This window comes from Telmatherina bonti, assembly GCF_933228915.1.
Source record: "Telmatherina bonti genome assembly, chromosome: 3".
NCBI lineage: Eukaryota > Metazoa > Chordata > Actinopteri > Atheriniformes > Telmatherinidae > Telmatherina > Telmatherina bonti.
Window position 1 is genome coordinate 26,128,015 of NC_136621.1, and position 24,563 is coordinate 26,152,577.

A 24,563-nucleotide genomic window follows, 5' to 3' on the forward strand; every position below is an offset into this window, starting at 1 on the left:
CCTCAAACAGGTAACAATCTAGAGATGTGTGTTTTAAATCATGTAGGATGTCTGCAGAGACTGCTCAGAGAGCAAGAGAACAAGTATGGTTTCCCTCCAAATACCAGGAGCACTGGACAGTAAATGGTTGCAGAGCTGTATGATTTCTTAGTGTTTAATGTGCAAAAACAAATATGGTATTTGGTGATAGAAATTGATTAAACATACAATAAAACCACATCTTGTTCTCATTAACATAACTTCACTCTCACTGCTTTCTAATGAAGAAGCACTTACAAATATTGTTAAAAAAATGATTCTGTCGAGCTGCCACTGTTACAGTTCTGCAGTCATGATGTCATTTTATAGCTAGACTGACTACAAGAGACATGGTCTGCAGCAGTCTGGAAATGAGGCTTTATTAACTTACACAGCTAAAATCACTCAACACTCAACTGTGAGCTTATTATTCAATCGTGGACATAATAAATCTGAGGTGATGATTACCATCAAACTAACTCTTGAATCATAAGTCTGTCAGCAGTTATTCTTCAGATGAAAATCCTGCAAACACATGTGTGTTAATCAAGAAAGTGAAATCCAGGATGTTCCCGGCAACACAAAGGCGAGCTGTCATTTTCACTGCTATTGCACATCTACTCTGACTGACTCCAGCACATGCAAACTGGATCCAGAGATCATCACAGACACACAACAACGGTCATCTTTGGCAAGAGTTTGTTGGGAAAAAACAGCAGTCCAAATGACAATCAAAGAGGACTGGAGCTGAGGTACGAGGAGAGGCGATCTGAGGAGGCAGATGAAAACCTGACGCCTATTGGCACAGATGGCTTAGATTATGGTGATCATCACGAGTGAGGACCTTTCACATCTCCCAGAGGAGCTGTCTGCTTGCTGTTCTTGGACAATTCTCATTCCCAAGAATGTTAGTTCACGTCAACCCCCCCTCCTGTGCAGATCTTTCTGTTGCAGGTCCTCCACCTCAAGGATTTAAAAAGACTCCAACTGTCAGCGTGACGAGACGAAACAGGATTTCTGAGGCTGTGTGCACAACGTGTTAAAATAAACAGGACTGATGTGTAGATTGGAAAAAGGTCAGATGAATTAGATAGAAAGGGTTGTACAATAAGCAGAGAATATGAAAGCAACTGAACGACGTGAAGAAACAACCAAAACATCACTGGGGCCATGTTTTAAATCTGATACACATAAACAGAAAAGTTTGCAGAGACCATTACTTCTGCTCAGTTTCTTGAGAAAGAAATTCCTTCAGTCCTTTATTATTAATAAACGTTCATTTTGGAGCTCTTTCCAGTTTTATGTATTTTTTTTCTGAGTTTGAATGTGTTTTTAGGAATCTCGATCTATGGCTTTGTGCTGTGAGGCTTCAGCAACACATGCCGGTGCTGCCATCTAGGCATCTTAGAGGCATACTGCTGTCTCCATTTAAACAGAAAGACCTGTTAGGCTAAACATCAGCCTTATTAGACCAATGAAAATACAGGTAAAAAGACTGCAAATGAAATAATTTTTTTAATCATTAAGGAAGAAAATCCTGTTTATAGAGCACAAACATGTATTTAATGTTGCATTGAATTTAAGGAAATTTATTTTCAAAAGAAAAAAAAAACTGTGTATGTCTGAATGTTTAAAAAGCAGACATTGTAGTGTTTGGATTGTTCTTTAAAATTCCAGGACAATAACAGTGGGGGAAAACAAAAGACTGTAAATTGCGGTTGATAAATAGTGACTTAGCTGTATCATACTAGCGTCTTTAGTTTTCCTCAACAAAAAGCCACATTGGAACAAAAATGAACACCCTCTGCCAGAGTTACTCATTTTTGTCCTAAGAGAGCCACAATTTATCAGGTTTTCAATGTCTTCCTGCTTCAGCATGCCTTTTTCAATAAAATGGATCTGACAACCTCTCAAGTTCTGCAAAAATACAGAATAATTTAAGTCAGGTGTGTTGTAGCAGGGATATATGGAAAAACCTGCTGGATTGTGCTCCTGTAAGAACTGAATAAGTAACCCTGCTCTTTGCATGCTGTCGGGTTGTTGGCTGAGCCAGGAATCTTTTAAAACACACATCAGACTTAATTAGAAGCTTTGAGCAGAGCTTGACTTTACTGTACAAGTCTGCAAGTTATCCATTAACTTAAGTCAAGTGTGCTGCAGCAGGGAAAGTCCTAACACATGCAGGACTGCGGCTCCTGAGGAGTGGCCGCCCCTGACCTACATCCTCTGCTTGACCGTGCCAGTTGGTTTAATTCTTATTTGGTGCAAAAATTACCTCCACCGGAGGTTATGTTTGTGTGTCAGCCTTTATCTAATTGTCTGTCTGTTTATTTGTTAGTTAGTAACTTTACACAAAAACTACTGGACGGATTTTTCCTTTTTGAGACAAAGCAGCTAGAAGTTGGTACAGATATTCCCCCTAAAATAAGATCAAATGATTAACCAGTTACAAACTACTCATGGACTGAACATTAAATCACATCTGCACCAACTACATGGGCTCATCTAAGGCGAATAATGTGGTGTGTGATTATAAAGCTTCAGAAAGCTACAATGTTTTCATTGTAGCTAAAAGGTTCTTTTAGTGGTTTATAAATGTCTTAATGGTCTTGGGCCTTCTTATTTATCTGATCTGTTTTTAAGGTATGAACCCTCGCGGACCCTGAGGTCCTCAGGTACCGGCCTTTTAGTTCTTCCTAAAGTTCGTACCAAAACATATGGCGAGGCCACATTTCAGTATTACGGGCCTCGCCTATGGAACAGCCTGCCTGAGGGCCTCAGGGCTGCAGAGACTGTTGATGTTTTTAAAAAAAAGCTCAAGACCTACCTTTTTAGTTTAGCTTATAACTAAGTTTTAACATTCTTATATTAACCCATATTTATCTTTCTTTTTAGTTAATTTTATTTATTTATTTATATATTTTATATATTGATTTACATAGTATAGATTTTATTATTTTATTTTAATGGATTTTATTTTTGTTTAGTTATCACTCCAGCTCTCTCCTCATCGGGGTCCTCTTCGCCGAAGGCTGCCCCTGCTCTGACTGCATGGGTGTTGCTGTGGGGGCTGTCCCTGTCTGGTGGGTCGGGATCCAGCGCTGCAGCTTTACGGTTGTGGCGTGGGTCCTGTCTGCCCGGACCCGGGTGGCCCCCATGGTGATGGCCTGGGTGGTCTTGGTTGGGGGTAGCCCTTTGTGTAGAGGCTCCCTGAGAATACCGTTTCCTTATCTGGTGCACATCTGGTGCAAATGCACCTGGCCATTCATTCATCTTCTTTTAACTGTTACAGGGCAAATAGGGCATGGGTGAGGGTGGTTGTGGGTGGGTGAAAGGGGATGTGTATGTGTGTTAGTGTTTTATCTATTTTGATGTAAATTGTTTTATAATGTAAAGCACTTTGTATTGTTTTTAAGCACGAAAAGTGCTATACAAATAAAGTTTGATTTGATTTGATTAGCTCGCTGTTCACAAGGTTGAGAAGTTTTTTCTCAGGAGACTTTTCTATGACAAATTTTAATTAATTGTTGAAACTGAAAACTTTCTTTCAATGTTTTTAATATTAAAAGAAGGATATTTGATATAGTGTAGTTTCAAATTCTCAGTTTTTAAATTTCTTGCAGTGACTTGTCTTGTGTGAACAAAACTTCTTGTTTTAAGTCATTAAGCGATAACCTAACAAAACAAACCTTCAACATATCATTCCCCCATGAAATAAGCATCCAATTTTCATTTTATATAAAATCTGCAGAACACCCAGAAAATGGTTGTAGAGAAAAGATGATTTCCACAATGTAGTTAAGCATAAAAAAAACACAGGATGCTCATAATTTTTACCTGAATCCATATCAGTGGCAGAAATCCTGAGCACTAGTTCACCAGGGTCTCTGTTCTCTGCCACACTGCTATTATAGATGGTCTGACTGAAGACAGGCACCCGATCGTTCACGTCAGCCACCTCCACTGTCAGAGTCTGGGTGGAGGAGAGAGGGGGATGGCCGTGGTCGACTGCACGGATGGTCAGACGGTGCACACGCTGTGTCTCGTAGTCCAAAGGAGCTGAGAGAAACAAGAGACCTACAGAAAAGAGAACAGTTTGAACATGATAGCAAAGAAAGAAGAAAAAATCTCCTAAGTAGAAAATTTCATGATTTAAACTTTTTGTTGTCCATCAGTTCAGTTTCCAGTTTGTGGTATGAGTCCAAGATTCAGAGTTTGATTTCCTCTGGTTCCTGTTACTAACTTTATTATTTTGTCTTTAAATGATAATTTTGTCATCCGATCCAGGACTCATTACACATCTGCATTTATTTGTTTAATCCCCCAACTTGGTGTCTTTGTTCTCTGTCATATCATTGTTATGTCAGCTGTCTTTTCTTCTGCCTTTGTTCAACTTTTTGTTGATCTAGTTTTCTGTCTCTCATTTTCTGCTTTTATAAATAACACTTTTAGTTTTGCTAGTTTTTTTTTTTTACATAAAGTTTGTTTCACCTACATTTTGCCTGTTTGGTCCCTCCTTCAGGTTTCCTCTAATTACTCTTCTTAAAAGTATTCATGGGAGCAAAAAAGAAGTCAAAGTGTTATGGTTTACATTGAAATAAATATATTAAAAAAAAAACCCACAAAACCTTTCCCTCTTGATGTTTTATTGAAGATGAGTTGAATTAACCTTTATTGAATAATATTTCATTATTTGAATACCTTTTTTAATGAATTGAATTAAAATTTTACTTTGTTTTTATTGGCTTTTCATTCAATTTCTGGTAAGTGATTCTAAAAACCTGCTGATGATAATATATTTCATCCATTTTGCACAACAAAAAAAAAAAACAAAAAAAAAAACAAAATACCTGTATTCCCATCCAGTGTGAAAAATCCCCTCTTGTTTCCCGTGATAATGGAGAAGAAGACAATGCCATTTTCACCTTGATCGCCATCTATGGCCACAAAATGATGCAGCAGACTCCCCACCTCTGCATCCTCCATCACCTGAACTGTGTCCTCTGATACAAACACTGGCCTGTTATCATTTATATCCATCAGGAATAGCTGTGCCGTCACTGACGTTTCTTTACGCTCATCCTTCCTCTCTGGCTGGTCTGTAGCGGTTACAGTAAAAGCAAAAGATGGGGTGCTTTCACGGTCTAATGGTGCTGCAACAGTCAGAAGCCCTGTATATGGGTTGACTTGTAAAGGACACAGTGATGATGACCAGCTGACCTTGGGGTCAAAAGTCAAAGAGTAGTGAAGGGCACTGTTTGGAAAAGTCCCGTCAGCATCTCTGGCATGAAAAGCGAAGGCCAGTGATCCAACTGCAGCGTCTTCTCTGAGACCAAACATCACCAGTTTATCAGGGAACCAGGGAGTGTGGTCGTTGACATCCTCCACCATCACGCTGACAGGCACAGATGTGTTCACACCAGAAGAGGAGCCCACATCTTCAGCTCGAACCAAGAAGAAGTACTGCATGGCGGACTCGTAGTCCAGAGGGTGGTTAATGTAGATGTCACCAGAGCAGCTGTCAATGCCAAAGTGAATGTTACCATCGCCCTCACAGATGGTGTAATGAAATCTGCCTTTATCTGAAACACTGGCAGAGCCAATAATTGTCCCAGGCTCTGTGTCTTCCCTCACTAAGAAACGTCTCAAAGTTTGATGCTCGGGGTTGCTGTACAGATCCTCCAGTCCGTAAACCTGAAAGCGAAACATCATATAACTAATGATGTTTGTTTTTAATTATTTCTAAACCTAAAGTCACAGCACATTTTTTTAAAAAAGTGACAAACACAGGTTTGAGTAGAGCATGTAAGCCTTACATCAAATGGATATCAACGGACATCCTTGTTTAATTCAGGAGAAAGTTCAAACAAAACTGTGTGACTGTCACAAATTTTAAAGACTATAAATACAGGCTGTGTAATTATTAAAAGCATGCTATATTCAAAAGTGCTGTTAATAATAGCATTCAAAAAAGCGCAGAATTTACCTGTACATAAACCACTGCAGTGTCCTCCTGAGGTGTAGCTCCGCTGTCCTTAGCAATTATTTGCAGCGTGTAGTTTGGTTTAGGATTTTGGGCGAAAAGCTGTGTTGTTCTGACGTCTCCGGTTTTACTGTCAATCTCAAAGTGGGCAAGACCATCATTTCCTAAACCCACTGGGAGAGAGGTGCAAGGTGAGAATATTCATCACACAGTGTTAAATGAGCCTGATGTATGTTCCATACTAACTAATTTCCCACTCAGGATGAATTAAGTAAAAATGATTATTATCACACCTCACCTGTGACCAGTGAATGGACAACTGTTCCATTCTCTCCTGCATCCAAGTCTTTGGCAAACATGTTTGTCACCAAGGATCCTTCAGGTTCACCAGCCCATATCTGCAATACAGGGAAGGTGTAGAGCACAATACATCAGCCCCAACTAAGGAAGTGGCAGAAGTCATGTATTTGCTGTCATTTATCTTCTGTTTCTTTGTCTATCTGTTCGCAACTTAACACAAAAACTACAGGACTGATTTTTTTTCTGAGAATGTGTCTAAATTAAATTCCATTACATTTTGGAAGTTATCAGGATTATCATCTGGATCAAGAATTTTTCAAAAGGATTCTTTATCATTGCAAGGTAAGGCCATTTTTTGTATATATGCATATAACTCTGTAATAAATAGTCAGTGTGCTTGGCCAAAAAAACATAGAAAGTCCCAACAGGTTTTACAAATTACAAAGATAGATCTGGTCTGGACCCACCAGCAAAATATTGGATACTACAATCCAGAATAGGAAAAAATAGGGCGATCTTTGGAATACCAAAACAACAAATTGACATATAAACATGCAGCAAACACCCCAATATAGCCAAGACACTGTGGTTTCATTATCAATAAATCTAGGAACGTAATAGTATATACATATATAATGACAGTAGGGCTTTAGCATTGGGAGGAAAATCATAATATGGGTGGAAATGAGTCGCTTGGTGGAGGTCTGTGCTCTCAGAGTGCATTTCTAGTTTAATAATATTCAGTTGAACAGAGAAAAGGGTGGGAAGGGAATGCGTGCTGTGTGTGTGTATGAGGGAATGTGAGAGAGATTTTAATCAAGTGTGTTTAAAATGATGTCTTTTTATGTAGAGAATGTTGTGCTATTTTGTACGAAAAGTACTAAATATAATTTGATTGAATTTAATTCGGTTTATAAATGCCTGTTCAAATTCATAAGTAGAATAATGTGGATAATAATTTATTGATAATCTTGGTTTGTGGTTAAAGCATTCAAATACTTTCGTTAAATCTACAGTCCATGGATTACGCCACATCAGTGAGTGTTGGTATTCTACATTTCCATTGTGTAAATGTTAAATGTTGATTAACAGGAACCAAGAAGGAAGCAACTCTTACTTGTAAGTTTAGCGCCTTGCTGGCAGGCAGGTGTGTAAAATGAGGAGCATTGTCATTGATGTCAGTAACCAGGATGTGAACGGTGGCAGTGGCATTGAGGCGAGGGTGACCCTGGTCTGTGACCATGACCTTCAGACTGTGCAGGTTGTGCTGCTCCCGGTCCAACGCCACCCAGTTGATGATTTCACCTGTGATGGCAGAAAGAAGATGAGGAGAACTTGAGGCTGCACAATGAAAACTGCAATTATGGTGAACATTTTCTACCTGTTTTAGAATTGATGCGGAAGAACTTCCCATCCGAGAGCAAGATGTAGGACAGCTGGCTGTTTTTCCCAGAATCCTTGTCAGAGGCCCTTACTGTTCCCACAATGCCTTGTGGTGATGACCCCTCAGGCACAGTGAAGTAGTACAACTTGCTGCTGAACAATGGAGAGTTGTCATTCACGTCCAGCACCAGAACGCTCACTGTTGCCGTTGCTGTGGTGTTTGCCAGAGAGGCCTCCTTGGATGTGGCCAAGACTTGAAAACGATACCTCGACTCGGTTTCATAGTCGAGACTATGGGAGAGATACAGCCATCCGGTCTTTGGGTGAATGCGAAATGGAGCCGGATGGAACCCTGTTTCTGCTTCTAAAGAGTAAGTCAGGCCTGAGTTTGACATGTGAGCTACACGGGTTCGGTGTGCCCTCACCTGAATGATCCGGGAGTCTTTGCGGTAGCCCTCGCCTATCTCCACCTGGTAGACTAGTGTCTCAAAGGCAATGCTGTCCTCTGCAGGGGTTTGGTCGATGTTAACTGAGAGGGTAAGCGTTGAACTCAGAGAGGGCACTCCTTCATCTTTAGCTATGACTTCCAAAGTGTAGCGCTGCCGGTGACCCACCTGTAAACTCTGATTCAGCGTAACTGTTCCCAGGTTTTGGTCAATGACAAACAATCGGTTTCTGCTACTTTTCAGGTAATACCGCACCCTCCCATTGGCACCACTGTCGTAATCATGTGCATGAGCAATGAACAACACTGTTTCTGGAAGTGTGTTTTGTGACACTGTGATGATGTCACGATTTTTGGGGAAGACGGGGGCATTGTCATTTATGTCAACTATGGTGACGTTGACTTGGGTTGTGCTGTAGACCGGGGAGGTGTGGGTGTAGGACTGAACAACCAGCAGGGCATTTGACTGCGACTCGTGGTCCAGAGGTTTGATGTTGCTGATCACACCAGACTTGGGATGAATAGAAAATAAATTCTGAGGGTCTCCAGAAGAGATTCTGTAGGAAACAGATTCTGTGGAATCTGTGAAAACAGATACATTTTCATAAAAGAAGGAAATCATTCCTTACAATTTAGTGAGATATCAGTCAGATAAAAATTAGCACTCCCAACAGTAAAGATTAGTTGTTGCCTCATACTTCAACATGAACTATGTATTGTACTAATAATTGGGGCACAAAAAGCAACTTGTGTAATGTTTGTTTTGGGACATATTCTGCCTTACCATTGGCTACCAGAATCCCTTGCTCTGAACCCTGACTGGCATTGATGGGAACATTACACCTGAGTGCACTTGATCATTTTGAATGATCGTGCCACACTTAAGGCTGCAAGAGTGGACCCAGCTCACTTTTAATGTCCAGAAATACAAGTTTATCATCTGTATATTCTCATATAGAGACCTAGAAACTGACAGCAACAACGGGCAGATAAACAGAAAAAAAAACTGACTAATTTTGCTGTCATGACATAAAACAACAAAAAAACAGGTAACAGTAAGGTAAGATCCAACAACACTGAATTTTCAGTTTCTAATACTTTAAGCTAATTGAATGAATGAATGAATGAATGAATGAATTCAATCTATATAGTCTATTATTTACCTTTGTCTAATTACAATGCAAAAGCCACTTCTTCTGTTCAGGGATTATCTAATATCTTGTAAATACTTTCATGTATCAGGATCATATAATACGAACAGAGTTGTTAGATGAAAATTCAAAGAGAAACCCACTATGTCCTATTACAAAACAAACCTTATTGCAGCTCTATGTCACTCACAAAACATTAAGTAATTAAAACAGAGGTCAGAAGATCTCATTAATCCCCTCCAAGTCTTTGTTGCACTTCAACACCAACTACAAACTACTGAAACAAGCAAAAAGCTTATTGGCACCATAACCCTGTTGTTTCCACTCTAAGCCATAGAGTTAATCTGTTAATTAATTAGACAGCCTTAAATGACTGTCTAGTGTGGTAGAGTAAATCCCGCAAAACTGAGAAGAAGAGAGAAGTTTGGCTGAACATTAGTTATGAATTATACTGCCATACATCTATAACAACTTGTGATATAATAACATCTATACAGATATAGTGAATAAACTGAAACATCCACAAAACACCACAAAAAAAAAAAAAATCAACAAAAACAAACAAAAATCTTAGTATACATTTAGTGTCACTGTGTCTCCTTCACCCTAAAATGTATATGCAAAAGTATGAGGGGCAATATTGAAATGTTTTACTGATGCCAGCAATTTGCTGAACTGCTTGTGACCTTGTTTTATCTATCATGTGTTCAAGTGAATAAGAAGGATTAAAGATTAAACTGTAGTCTTCCTCTTTGCTTCTCAACGCTTCATGTCTGAAAGAAGATTTGAACAACAGTGACCGCCCAATTGTTTCTGTCACAAACATCTGTCAAATCCTGCCTTATTATTAGTTAATGCTCCTTAAAGCAATTATCTACTTATTGACAGTTTTCCTAAAAAAAAAATAGAAAAAAAAGACAACGTATACATATAAACTTTACTAATGCTAAAGGTGAGGTGCAGAAATTTTACAAAAAGAATTTAGGATACATTGCAGCTCTTGCCAAATGAGCTGACAAAGTCAATTAAGCCAATCACCAAAGGAATCTATCTGTGATTAACAGAATACCTGAGCCTTAAATCTGGTGTCTGTAGCCACATGTCTATGCAGGCACAAAGCTGATAAGAGAGGCAGCCATTGTGTCAGAACAGATAAAAACAGTGTATGGCAACGGTCAAGGAGGAAAAAATCATATATATATATATATATATATATATATATATATATATATATATATATATATATATATATATATATATATATATATATATATATATATATATATATATATATATTTATATATACATACATAGTAATTATTTATTAATTCAATTTCCTATGATCACACTCTTCGGCCATTACATATAGCCACATGCCTTCAGTAGGTCACACTGAAAGACAAACTGTGAGTTGAAAAAATAATCTGATTGTTCTTAAATGTCTAATATCAGGTTGTTAGCAGTAAGTTTTACTATGAAAAGAGTCTAAACTTTATTAATCATTAAGCTGTTTATTAGAGATGTATTTGTTTGTAGATTGTGTTACTATGACATTGACATTAATGTGCATGTAACTGATCATTTCACTACATGTGTAGATGCAGGCGCAACATATGTAGATTGCTGAATATCTGAATGAAGGGGGGTAAAACAATGCTTCTTTGCTTGATGTAGAACTACTCGTTGAGTTATCTGATTACTTTGCTACTGGTCTCACTCGTTGTGCGGCATGCCGATTTAGGCAAACGTCCACTTACCTGTTGGGTTGCTGGCCACCACTCTTCCCACAGATGTCCCTGGTGGGGCATCTTCTGTTACAGTAAAGCTGTAGCGTGACCTCTGGAACACAGCTGGAGCCTGAGCACTTTGTAAAACATTGACAGTGACCTCTGCAGGTCTGGCTGAGGTGAGACCCTCTCCATCTTGTGCTATTATGAACAGCTTCACGATGGCGGCACCAAGGTGGGTCAGAGAGGAGTTCAGGAAGAGCGTTCCTGTGGAAACCGCTTCAAGTTAGATTCACTTTAGAATGAGTCAAAAAAAACACTTAAAGGAAATTTTTGTGATTTTTATTCTTGACAGACTTAGATGTCATGTAAGTCTGTCACCTTCTTTATTTTCTCCTTAAATGAGCCAGATAAAACATGGCAAACCTGAAAGTCAGTATCATATTCTGGTTCTCTTTTCCATGCATGTAAACAAACAACACAAATATAGGTTCAACATGAACAAGAAAAGTAAAAATCTAAATCACAATTTTATATTTTAAATATTAAATATATTTAAAATATAATATAAAAATATTGGTTAAATTATTTTCAAAGTCTAATCTGCATCAGAAGAAAACTAAAGTTTGGGTTTCTATGGAATGAATGAATCATACTGTGGACTAATGCTGAGAGCTGCTAAACTGTTTGTCACTGTTTTTAATGACTGAAGGAATGAATTAAAGTTATCGCTATTACTCATTTGTTGTTTTGTTGTGTGTGTGTGTGTGTGTGTGTTTGTGTGTGACACAGTGTGGCTGTGAACAAATCCCATCTTACCCTCAGCCACATGGGGATCTAAACCGTTTGGTCTTTCTGCCCCCACCCCTGCTGAGCTGTGACACTGCCAATCATATCATGGCGACTTACACAAATGGGCTAGCTGTTTTCCTCAGAATACAAGGATTGCCACTTACACAGTGTGACACAAAAATGTGTGACCAAAAAAAATAAATAATAAAATAAAATAAAATAAAAAAACATAACAAAAAAAAATGACAAGAAGTTTTTAAGATTATCCATTATGATAAACCTAAGCATGACCTACTTGTACATAAAAATAAACTGCTTATTATTTCTTTTTTCTAATTTTTCAAGGCCCTTACCTGTGTTTTTCTCCAGTACAAATAAAGAGGACATGTCTCCAGGAAGAATGCTGTAGGTGACCAGTCCAAACCTGCCGGAGTCTCTGTCAGTAGCAATAACATTGACAACTTCTGTGCCAGGCGGTGTATGGCTGCTGATGCTCACAGCGTACTCTTCAGGGTTGAACACCGGAATGTTATCATTCAAGTCTTCTATCTCAATGTGGACATAGGTTTGGGCGCTCAAGCCTCCCTAAAAACATAAAAAAGTATGAAGAAATGGAGGGAAGAGACATAATTACAACCAAATCATCATGATCATACTGCAAAAGGGAAAAAAAAAATTCCTCTCACTGGATCTTCAGCTTTGATCAGAATGTCATGGAAAGTCTGTCCAACGTCCCGATCAATATCCTGAGAGACACACAGCTTTCCTGTGTGTGCTTGGATTTGGAAGAGAGGATGTTTCTCTTGTCTATCAAAGTCATCAGACAGAGAGTAGAGCAGTGTACCAAACTCAGGGCTATCGGCGTCTGTGGCAACAACCTGAAACAAAGGAAACAACAGGTAGAAAGATGAGAGAGCTGCAATAAAAACTGGCTGGCATATCAACTTAAAGATTTCACAGTTATGACTTTATTTACAACTATGACAATATCTAAAAAAAAATCTGGGAAATCTACACAGGTGCTAACGTTATTTATGAAAAAATACAATTATGGATTATTGTATTTTTGAGAGAGTGTTTATTGTGTTTGTCTGGTCTAACTGACGAGGGTGTAAAATATTGAAACAAATTGAGTCCCAATGATGTATTTGCAAATTCTTCATGCACTAGATCAGTGCAAAATGATCAAAATGGACAAAATGCTCATGGACATCCCCCGCTCATAATGATATTCTGTCATTTATTCTTTATGATGTTTGGAATTTGCACTGCAAGTCCATATGCAGGTATACATTTGTCATCTCTCTGCAATAATCCACAAAGTCTCATTTTAGTTTAGCTCCAATTGCCTTTACAGTATTACTCTTATTTGTTGGACAAATAATGAAATTGTGAAGATGAAAACAGACATAGCTTTATATGTGTGTCATGACTGTCGCTACAGATAAGATGATTTATACTTAGGCAACGACATGAACTGGATACAAAATCTTTTTCTGAAAGAATATTCAAGTTATAGGTTATTAACAATTATGGACTATCCGCTCAGTTTTAAAGAGTATTGAATAAACTAAAGGGAGGATTTAGGAATATCATTTAATATTCAGAATCTCATTTTTCAAAAGTTAAATGTAATTGGATATTTACCCCCCAAAACAAACAAGTTTGACCAGGTGAAGCATCACTTCACTTTAAATGACTCAACATAGTATTTAAAATGGAAACAAAATCTCCAATAAATAAACTACTTTAGAAGATAAAGACCAGTCAGAGTAGAGGGAAATGCAGTCACATTACTTTCATATATGATTATTATTACCTAATCAATGCAGATTTCCAAAGAATATTTAGCTCTTTAAAAGGAACAAGGTCCCATTACATATTTGTGCTTTAAATGAAGGATTTAAAAAATAAAGTGCATACTGAGAGCCTCTCTGCTGCCATACAAAGCCCTACACACAATATAATATTTTTTATTGATATCTTTCCTTTGATGACATAAGGAAGTACGTCTAAACACTTTAACTTCTGTTTGTTTCAGATCTCAAACCCTCCACCTGCCCAGTTTTATATTAGTTTTTCTTTCATTCTTTTTACTCTTTCACTAGAGGATTTTCCCAATAGTCTATTTTCAAATGGATTCTTGGACTTGTGTGGTATAAAATAAAATAAAATAAAATAAGATAAAATAAGATACGATAAAATAAAATAAAATAAAATAAAATAAAATAAAATAAAATAAAATAAAATAAAATAAAATAAAATAAAATAAAATGTGCAAGCTGCTCTGGCTTTCAGCTTTCATATTTCATCTTTGTGGTAGCTACAAAGCATCATAAAAACGGTTCTGTTACAGAAAGTCAACATAATAAAAACATAAACGAGAAAACCCCTGCAATCAGAGTGCAATGACAATCACCTCAGTGGAGAACAAAAGACTACAAACGTCAGAGTAGAAACCCGCCTGAGATCTGACAGTGTTTCTTCCTTTCATGTCAGACTGCGCCCGTGAAAAGACACACATTTTAAATACAGGGCAGGCACACAGTACACAGTCATAAAGGTGATATCACCTCTGGGTGGATAAACTCTGATATCAGGAAGTTTCAACGACATGGGTCAAGGTCTGATTATAGTTGTACTGTTGCACACCCATCAAATACAGATCCACAGTTTCCTCTGACAATACATCACTCCAAGAGGGTTTTATCATCACTCTTCATCTCATTTCTTCTTTGCTTTCTGATTCTCATGTATCAGCATGTATCACAACCGACTCCATCGCATTAAAAGAAACTACGGGCCTAATTCAGATTCAATACAAAACACACTTAATTATCAGCCTCTCAACTGTGTCTACAATAAATGTTCACCTAATATCGCTTGCGTTTACAAAAAAAAAGCTTTTTTACATAAAGATTTTGTTGTAATGGACGTACGGTTGTGCCAGTCTGCTGGAGGATGGCACCAAGCATCACATCTGTCATATGAAAACCACTGAGCCGAACTAAAAAGGGTGTATGTTGTGTGTTTAGGAGGAACACTAAAACCATTGTGCCAACAGACTGAGATCTACTTTTGTCTGATGAGACGTCGAACGGTCACAGCAAGTCAAAGAGGACACGGTCTGATGTCCACAGTGAAGACTTTGTAAACTGTAAATGCTCTGTTTCTCTTTTAAAGGTAAAGTTGATAAATTCAAATTCAAATTCACTTTATTTATCCGTTAGGAACTTCATTTGCGGGTAGAGCACAACCATGACAAATAAAATAAAAAGACATGTCCACACACACAACTCAACATGTCAGTTAATAAATAAGTTAAAAACAACAATTGACACCAATATGCCATACACAGTCATAAATATAACAGTCTGCAATAGCCATCAACCATTTAACAGACGGATAGAGGTGGGAAGGAAGGTGGAAGTGGCCCTCTTTGTTCTCAGAGGGAGAGACCTGTACCTGCACCCTGAAGGTAACAGGGTGTAGTGAGAGTGCAGGGTGTGCGAGGGGTCAGTGGAGATCTGGGTGCCTTTTCTCAAGACTCTGGTGTTATAGATGGTACTGAGTGACTGCTGCTCCTGACCTATGATTTTACTACTGATTTTAACAATCTTATATTTAGGTGCAAAGACAGTGAAAGCAGAAATCCAAACTTTGTGCAAACATACTTCAAGGTTTTACTCTAAGCTTATTCCTCAGTATGTAGCTCTTATTAGCGACAAAAAGGTTGGGTAAGTGCAAGGTAAGAGTATGGTAAGAGCTGGTCTGTTCAATTTCAGCATGTACAGTTAACATTTTTCCAGCCTCCCTACACTTTTCAGTACTTTTGATTTATTTTTCACTTAGTTTCTGTCCAAATATTTCATGAAATTAGAGGTAAAGTTTGAACATGGGTAAGGGATGATGTCTACTTTAAAAAAAAAAAAAGAGCAAGAAATGGTTCTTGGCAGAAATGTTGTGCTTTCTATCTCATAGCTCTCTCTCTTCAGCCTCTAGTTAGGGGTAACTATCTTAATCTCTCTTATGACACCACCACATGAGAAAAACTGATGTAGATTTTTCAGTTAACCTTTGATACTAAAATGTCTCCAACGTACTTGTAAAAAGCAGCTTCCAGCATCACTGTGCTCTACTATGGACGCGTTGTACAGTTGCTGCTGGAACACTGGCTCGTTGTCATTGACATCCCCCACCAGCACCGTGACTGTAGCCGACGATGACAGTGCTGGTTCTCCTCTGTCTGTCGCCACCACCAGGAACCAAACCTCTGCCTGCGTCTCTCTGTCGAGAGCTGCTGCTGTGGTGACCAGGCCCGACTCTGGATCAATGCTGATCAGACTGCGCTGGTTGGATTTCAGGATGGTGTATCTGATGTCTGAGTTGACGCCTTCATCCGCATCCCGGGCCCGAATCTGCAAGAGGGAACTCCCCGGCGGCACATCCTCTGCGATGCTGGTCATATACACATCCTTCTCAAAGACTGGGCGGCAGTCATTTGTATCCGACACCTTAAGGAGGAAGACCATCTCGCTGCTCAGAGGAGGACTCCCGAAATCTGATGCTTGCACCTTCAGCTCATACAGATCCTTCTCTTCCCTGTCGAGCTCAGAGTTAACACACAAGGCATACAGAAAATCATCTGTTTGCTTGAGGGTAAACTTTCCATCCCCTCCTTCGAGCACTACAGTGATCCCCTCCTCCTTCAGGTCTGGATCTGACACTGAAATCCGGGCTACGTAGTCCCCAACAGTCGCTGCCTCTGAGACGACTGGATCCCCTGACTCACTGAGAAACAACACATTGATGGTGGGACTGTTATCGTTGATATTAAGCACCTTGACACCCACAAAAGTGCTGCTGAATTCAGGTTGAGCACCGTTATCTCTTGCACTGATGATGAGCTCATGAAATGCCTGAATCTCGAAATCAAGCGGCTTGTTGAGATAAACCAATCCAGTGGTTTCATTAATGGAGAAAACTTCGTAGGGGTCACTCTGTCGCCTGTTGATCTCATAGAAGATTCTGCCATTTTCACCCTGGTCCCGGTCAGTGGCATGCACCTGAGCCACAGCGGTCCTGACAGGAGCATCCTCACGCACCGAGGCATGGTATTCAGTCTGGTTGAACACAGGAGGGTTGTCGTTCTCATCCAGGACGTGGATGCTCACCTGCAGGGTCCCTGTCCTGACTGGGATCCCTCCATCAAAAGCCTCAATTGTCAAAGAGTAGAAGTCCTGCGTTTCTCTGTCTAGTTTGCTACTAAGGATGAGATCCAGGCTGAGGTGGTTCTCACTTCGATAATCCAGATGGAAGAATTCACCCATCTCACTATCTGTGATCCTGTATCCCTGAGTAGCAAACTCACCCTCATCCTGGTCTTTTGCACCTTCAAGCTGAAACCGACTTCCCAGCGGGCTCAGCTCAGATATCTCCAAATCCACCTTCTCAGATGGAAACACGGGCGCGTGGTCGTTCACATCTTCTACCTTTATCCTCACTTTTATCATCTCCCCTGTGAGAGTGGCTGCCACAAACTCGTACTTCTCTCTGCTCTCTCTGTCTAGGATCACAGCCGTGGAGATAATGCCCGTGTCCGCGTCTATCCCCAAATCCCTGAAGACATACGAGTCTCTGCTCTCCGAGATGAAGAATCCTGTGCTGGGACTGCTTAATACGGCTGCAAGATCTCCAACGATGGTTTTGGCAGGTAGACCCTCTTTAACAGACAGCGTCAGGTTGAAAACCTGTCCCAGAGCCTGCGCGCAAAGCAGCGCCAAGATGAGCGTTTGGAGGAGGGAAGTCGGGGCATCATTGCGATCCATTCCTCCTCTACTCTTCGTTTTTGGCTTTTTGTTTTCCTGTAAAGTTGGGTAAGGCTACATTTTTTTCACGTCTCGAAGTCACAAGCCTCACTCGCGTTTTGAAGCAAAAATTGAAACAAAAATCGGAAAATAAATCGCGCATTTTTGCGCGCAGATGATCAGACTGCGGCCATTCTCCATGGCAGTAGTAGAATCACTTGCTGGAAGTAGAATCCAGACACGCTGCTGCGTAAATCCCAACACAACACACAGTGTCCAGCAGTTTACCAAGTGCGCGCGCACTGAACACTCCTCCTCGTAACCCGCACACACGCACGCTGGTCGGCTCCATCTGTGGCCACGGCTACTTAACCAGGGCGAGAGATTACCCTGAGAGGTGGCAGGTGTCAGATTATCTCTGACCTGCTGAAGATCAACATGACGTAGAGAGCAAAGGGAGGCTGTCTGAAATTATTTTTTACATATAGATTAAACAATAAGTCTCATACTTTCTCTTATTAGTCGATCAAATCAGAACAATTAAACATTAAAAGTTTAAACTGTTAAAGTGTTGCGGTGGCTCCCTCTAGTGACAGAAAAACAGTCAGCTCATGAAAACAGAAAATATGAATTTTTATCTAGATATACATTTATATAAAAAGATCCTTTTTGGGTGTTGTCAACCAAAATGAAATATACAAATAGATAATCTATAATTAAATGTATGACTTCACATACAGTTGAACATCAGATTGTTGTGGTAAATGCAGTCAGATTATGTTTTTTTAAATCTAACATGAATTTGGAGGTTTGCTTTGAAAAACCAGTAGAATATAGGTGAAATAGTCAGATATTAAGAAATGCTGTCGCTAATACTTAATTAAAAAAACTGTATGTGAAGTAGTATGTGAAAAATGTGGTTTTTATTTAAATGGAGCCAAACAAAAAATACAAGAAGAAAGAGCTGCTATTTTCTCTCCTGCTGCAGGACTCGGCCCTGAAGGGAACTGGGTTCACTGTGAAGCCCGCTTTCTGAATCTAAAGAGTGGCTTTCACTGGTGGATCAGACAGACCTGAACCATCATAAAGCTGTCATCATCATCATCATCATCATCATCATGGAGATTCCTGGTAGTTATAAATGGGCGCTTTATTGAACTGACATTATACACCAAGGTCTGCAAATGTTCTTTAGAATAATAATAAAAAAAAAGCATGTAACTGACTTCTCCTGTCCAAGCTGCATGAGATGAACAGTCTGTCTGATGAAAACTAGCTAAAAGAACTTACTGGGAGCAGTGGCAACAAAAGCTGGTAGAAATTAAATGAATCATTACTAAAACAAGAAGGAAAAAAAACAGAAGCAATAACTTTAGAATCTTTTTCTCTTGAGGATTTCTGGTTTCCAGTTGACTGGGTGGCTTTCTTCAGTCTGCAAGAAAAAAAAAAAAAAAAAAAAAAGCCCAATTATTTCACTTCTGACCAAGAAGTACCACAGAAAGCCATTTTGACACATTTGCATTACTTACAGCTGTGTCGTCCTCTTTGTAAACTTTAATGGTCTTGTCAGCCTCTGCAGTGATCAGTCGGCTCTCTGAGTGGTCGAACACACAGGCAAAGATACCAGACTCACTGTCCAGAGATCCAGGCTGCACGGCTGCATGAATCCGCTGGAAGTTGTATCCTGTCCTCCAATCCCACATGTGGATGGTGCCATTGTCAGCTACAGGGGAAAAATAAAAATACAATGATTAACCCTGATTTCATGTGTTTCTAACCCATAACTGTGCAGGAAAAAAAGTCTGACAAAAACAAGCTCTTCATGAATACAGCTGCCTGTAAACCTGCACGTCCTTACCTCCAGACACCAACACGCCATCAGAGTTAACAGCCAGAGTGTTGATTATGGCATTGTGGCCTGAAAGATTCTGGATGAAGCTGCCGTCTGGGAACATCCACTGCTTGATGTTATCAGCTGATCCGGAGGCAAACGTGTATCTGGAAAACAATAACAGAAGCATGTGGATGGTGGACCATGGAGATTTCCATCTTTGTTTCTGTAACATTACAGCAGCAGTGCAACCCAGGTGCTCAGATGTTAAACTGTTAAATAGAAAAACTAGAGCTTTCACATGCACCTACAGAATGAATGTTGTTCAGTTTTTCCTGTTATTAGATGCGTTTGATGACAATTAGATTCTTTTTTTTAAATTGATTTAGTTCTTTAAAAAAAAAAGCCACGCTGTCTCAGCTTCTGGACATTCGGGCAGGACTTCAGTTTGCAGTAAAGGTTTATCTTTTAAAGGGGCAGTGCATCATAATGTCATGTTTGAGCTGTAAAACAACTAACTATTATTTAACTGTATTTAAAACCGCCCACACTACACAGATGTTAAAATTTGTACCTTAATGTTTTTAAACTGTGTTTTTCTGACCCAAAATGCCACCTGCAGAGTAAAACCACATTTGGTTTTTATTACAAACAGGATGTTGAGACGTATTTGGTGCTCCTCCACCTTCCTTGTTTTCCAAACAAATGTACCTTTTGTTTACCTGGTTAAAACAAACATGAATTCTTTCATAACAAGGTGCTTTAATCCTTTTTCTGTGACTGTATGTTGCACAACCTTGTTCTTCCACCATTGTGTTGTGTAGCTTTAACACCTTTTTTGTGTTATATATACACACACGCAACACTGTATATGTTCACTTACTGTCTGGGATGCAGCACCAGAGTTCGGACAGACTTCTTGTGGTTTGTCAGAGTCGCTCTGGTTTTTCCAGCAATCAAATCCCACAACCTGATGGTGGAATCATGGCTGCCTGCAAAAACACAGGGATTACATGGCAGCTTGCCAGTTGTAATATAAGAGAAAACACTTTTATTAAAGCGTTAAACACAGCAGTGAAACTGGTGCCATTAAAACAAAGCAAAAGAAACAAACATATTTACCAGTAATAACTTGAGGCTCTGCTGACTGGCATCTCACGGTGGCAACAGTGTTGGTGTGACCAGTTAGCGTGTGCACGTTAGCTTTTGTCCTGATATCCCACACCTGTAAGGAAGAGAGGAAATCCAGTCAAATTTGATGATACCCGAGAAACCCGAAGATCTCTGCAGAGAAACGACTTTTATATCTGGACATGTTTCAGGCATAAAATGTGTAACTTAAGAAGAAACTGACTCCATCCAAAACCCAATATGCAGTCTGTGACTCTCATAGGATGACACAGTTGTATTTACACAGATAAAACTTTATTCTATACATTTACCGCCATCAGTAAACTTTTCTCTTCATTGATTTAAATACAAACAAGGAACTGGTCAACCAGATAAGTTTACCTTGTCGGTCTATCATTAGTCCCAACTTACCCTTGCAGTAGCATCTCTGCTGCATGTCACAAGCACATCGATAGTTGGATGTAGATCCAAATCATACACAGCACTCAGGTGTCCATGGTAATGCCTGATAACCTAAAAGAAACTCATACTGTCAGGAGATTGCGATAACAGCACAACTGGGAAAAACAACATATACACCAAAATGTTGATCTCTGATTTTTATAAAACATTTTATAAAACATTTAAAAAAAAAATCTTGTTTCCTTTAGTCTGAAGTTGTACCTTGTTGTACTCCAGATCCCAACATTTGACTTGCTTGTCTTCTCCACAGGAGAAGAGGTAAGGGCTTCGGCTACTCACTGCAACACCACGCACTGTACTGATGTGTCCAGTCAGAGACAGTTTGAGTTTTCCACTGGCCAGGTCCCAGATCTGCAGCGTCAAAAAGCCCCCAAGTCATATCACAAACATAAAAAAAAACAAAAAAACATTTCAAGTAACAGATTTCCCAGAAGACCACTAAAATGGGAGGTTTTGATACTGCTTGTCAACTCATAACAAAATGTATGTGACACATGGCTGCAAACCTTAACGTAATAATACCGTTATCAGCCAAAGTCAGGTAGTCTACACCAATATGACACACATGAACTTAAATGTTCTGATTACGTTATCTAGTTTAAAAATAAATAAATAAAAAATAGAAATAGTTAACTGGACTACATTGAAAAGGTGTGGAAAATAAAAATTGAAAGGGGAAAAGAAGAGGATATGTTGGTATGTTTCTTTATCTGCAACTTAAAGCTGTCATGTGACCACACTGAGACAACTTCAGCTTTTGCATTAAGATAAGAAGGTAAGACGGTATTTAAAGCTCTTATGTTGTCAAACTACAGTTCTTAAGATATAAAATAAGCTAATGTTAAATAATGTTGATCAGTTTTTGTAATGGATTAAAAAATATATATACTGTAAATAAAGGTGATGCTTCCAGATTGTCTTATAATTATAGAATAAAAAGAAGTTAATACTCAACATGTGATAATATTATTTTTTTAGATCTATGAAAAAAAACAAACAAATAAAGAAGTAACACAAATAATAGGCAGATAAAGTTGCTATATTCAGGATCACTTACCTTTATAGTTCTATCAGCAGAACCTGTGACAAACCACTGATTTCCAGGCTCCACAGCAATTGATCTGACCCAACCAAGATGGCCGCTGATGACCTGGGAGATAACACAAACTAAAATTAAACAATAAAAAAAACACACATTCAACATGCAAACTTTCACTTCTATATTTATACTGAACACAAACAAAAAGATTAACGGTGAAATCATACATATTTACCCTAAACAGTTTCCATGGTGGATGCCACTGGGGCTTAGGCATCGTTGGTGCTCTCCTCAGGAGAGCAGAACTTCTGGTGGCACCTCCATCCATTAGTGACTAAAAAAAAAAAAACACATGCCAGTTATCAGCTTTGTGCTTCTTCCTGCTGATGTTACAAAGACAAGTGATTTGACAAAATAAACGTGGATTTAGACTTAAGCCTACCACTGCAGTCGACTGAGGATGAACTCTCTCTGCCCCTCCTGCATGACGGTGAATGTCGGCAATGCTGGCCGCAGTACGGCTAATGTCCTGCCTAATGTTGCCCACCAGAAAGAAAAAAAAAACGTGTTAAAAGAAAGATGTCACTCAATTTATCTCAGTTTAAAAAAAAAAAAAAAAAAATGTTATCGTAATTTGACTTTCACAGTGTACAAGAACATACCTCGCCTGTGAAGGTGGTAAAGCCAGTGCCATGGAGTGTACTCCAGCCTCGCTGGGATTCCTGTGCATCTTGGTGTCAGCTGTCAAAGCCACTCCTATAACACAGCAAAAAAGATAATTCCAACGAATTCCAAAAAAATTAATTAAAAATGGTAAAAATGAGAAGATCTACTGAGGGAACCATCTTTACCTGGTCCAGAGGGATAAGCATGTGTTCCAGTAATAAGGTATTCTGGGTCATCACCTAAAATACGCATTCGTAAGTGAAAATACAAAATCATGAAAAACTATTCAACTATTCTTAATCTTAAGTTTCTTTTGGAAGCTTATTTCATCTTTTGATCAAATGACAACATGATCATGGGAACATGCAAGATGGGTCTTCTCCTCACCTGGTTGTGCATAGCTTTGGTGGACTTGCAGGCCGCCTGGTTGGTGTGGGACTCTGTCTTTCCCTTCCTTCAGGACGGGCATGTGTAAAACTTGGCTGTATTCTGTTTTGAGTTTAACACCCATCTTCATTTTGTGGCTGCAAATGCAGAAAACAGTGAGATGATTCCATGATTTTTTTTTTTTTTGCTTCCCAATTGTAATAGGTAAATGTGCATTTTGTCTGATGAAATATGCAATCATGATATAGTTAATCAGTTTGATTAGTGTACCAGGAACATGCCAAATTTAGCATTTTAATACACTTAAATTTTTATTTCCAGTAAATATGATTTCATTCATAAAGAATTTATCCACAAATATGATCATAAATGAACTAATCATTTCAGAGCCTAATAACTTTGAGGAGATTGGGTTCAATCAACAATCACCACAGATTTTAATAGTCAGTGGTCTAGAAATCCTTTGAAAGAAAACAAACATAACAATAAGAAGAATGTGTTGTATGATACATAGATATAATTTATTCTTTTACTCATATGATCCCATACTACCAATGTAGTTTGTGATGATGCTTATACAGATATACAGTTAACATAACATATTGAGCTGGTTATAGCTGGACGAGTTTAAATATGTCTATAATTTCAAAAGTAAATGCATAAATAATTAAAAAAAAAAAATTATAATAATTGCAACTAAAAATGTCACCGTGTAACTGCAATTAGCCACATTTACCTTTCATCGTCCAGTGCAACGGCCTTAGCATGGTCTGACACAAACATGTCATGAGTCCTTTTCAGGGATCTGAACACCAAAGTGTGGACAGAATGCTTCTGGACGTCCTGTAAAAGATTTATTAATTATTTTAAATCAATTTTACATAAAAACCAATATTAAAATATGATAGCATCCACGGCTTTAACTTATGCTACACACACTGTGAAGTAGTAAACCGTTCCTGTAATTAGCCGGGTCCATCATTGTGTCTTTTCGGCAGTGTTTGAGACGGAGCAAAGAAGAAGTCCAAATCTTACCTCAGACATTGCGATGGAAAATACTCTGGTATAACACCGTGTTAGGAGGAATGTGATATATTTTAACAAAAAATAAAGAAACCACAGTCGATTCGTATCAACGACATGAAAACATGTCCAGAGCCACACAAACCAGGAGACTGAAAATGCCCCGGAAGTAAACAAGAGCGAAATGGGCTAAAAATATGTCAGCGCCATCTACCGGCCAGGTCCACACATACATTCTCCGTGACACGGCTCTTTGAAACAAGATGCTGAAAAACTATTTTATATTTACGCCAATATTCTTTTAACAACACCAGTCACACTGTGTTGTTAGAGCAACAAATGAATACTGAATATGGAATATGGCTGGTCGATTTCAGGGGGAAACAGCCTGTAAGTTCTTGTGGGTTCATGTAGAAAA

General features: G+C 38.9%; 2 protein-coding genes across 2 annotated transcripts in view; both read right to left on the reverse strand.

Annotated features, from left to right (window-relative positions):
• Positions 1 to 17,627, reverse strand: part of dchs2 (dachsous cadherin-related 2) — a gene marked incomplete at both ends in the record, with an annotated part of 30,956 nt that extends 13,329 nt beyond the window's left edge. The window contains 10 exons of the mRNA XM_079263535.1: positions 3,856 to 4,095; positions 4,869 to 5,712; positions 6,005 to 6,174; positions 6,300 to 6,399; positions 7,419 to 7,606; positions 7,683 to 8,711; positions 11,038 to 11,274; positions 12,153 to 12,384; positions 12,486 to 12,677; positions 15,903 to 17,627. Of these exons, the coding sequence (XP_079119661.1) occupies positions 3,856 to 4,095; positions 4,869 to 5,712; positions 6,005 to 6,174; positions 6,300 to 6,399; positions 7,419 to 7,606; positions 7,683 to 8,711; positions 11,038 to 11,274; positions 12,153 to 12,384; positions 12,486 to 12,677; positions 15,903 to 17,627 (4,957 nt within the window). The remainder of the gene's footprint in view (positions 1 to 3,855; positions 4,096 to 4,868; positions 5,713 to 6,004; positions 6,175 to 6,299; positions 6,400 to 7,418; positions 7,607 to 7,682; positions 8,712 to 11,037; positions 11,275 to 12,152; positions 12,385 to 12,485; positions 12,678 to 15,902) is intronic.
• A 944-nt stretch (positions 17,628 to 18,571) lies between these two features.
• Positions 18,572 to 24,288, reverse strand: plrg1 (pleiotropic regulator 1). The gene is made up of 15 exons (XM_079238234.1): positions 24,158 to 24,288; positions 23,859 to 23,965; positions 23,123 to 23,259; positions 22,921 to 22,974; positions 22,732 to 22,825; positions 22,512 to 22,602; positions 22,305 to 22,403; positions 22,088 to 22,180; positions 21,232 to 21,381; positions 20,980 to 21,081; positions 20,560 to 20,662; positions 20,321 to 20,429; positions 19,465 to 19,604; positions 19,136 to 19,329; positions 18,572 to 19,038 (listed from the first exon to the last, which is right to left on the reverse strand). The coding sequence occupies exons 1-15, from the start codon at positions 24,164 to 24,166 to the stop codon at positions 18,979 to 18,981; spliced, it is 1,542 nt and encodes a 513-aa protein (XP_079094360.1). The 5' UTR covers positions 24,167 to 24,288; the 3' UTR covers positions 18,572 to 18,978.
• Positions 24,289 to 24,563: the final 275 nt, after the last annotated feature.

Bases quoted from the DNA above. Each gene is read 5' to 3' on its own strand.
- plrg1 (XM_079238234.1), bottom strand. The intron at 22,603-22,731 runs GTATGTTCTTGT...GGGCAACATTAG, and splicing joins TTACCACCTTCACAGGCGAG to GCAGGACATTAGCCGTACTG. The intron at 20,430-20,559 runs GTAAATATGTTT...GTGTTTTTGCAG, and splicing joins AGAGCCTCAAGTTATTACTG to GCAGCCATGATTCCACCATC.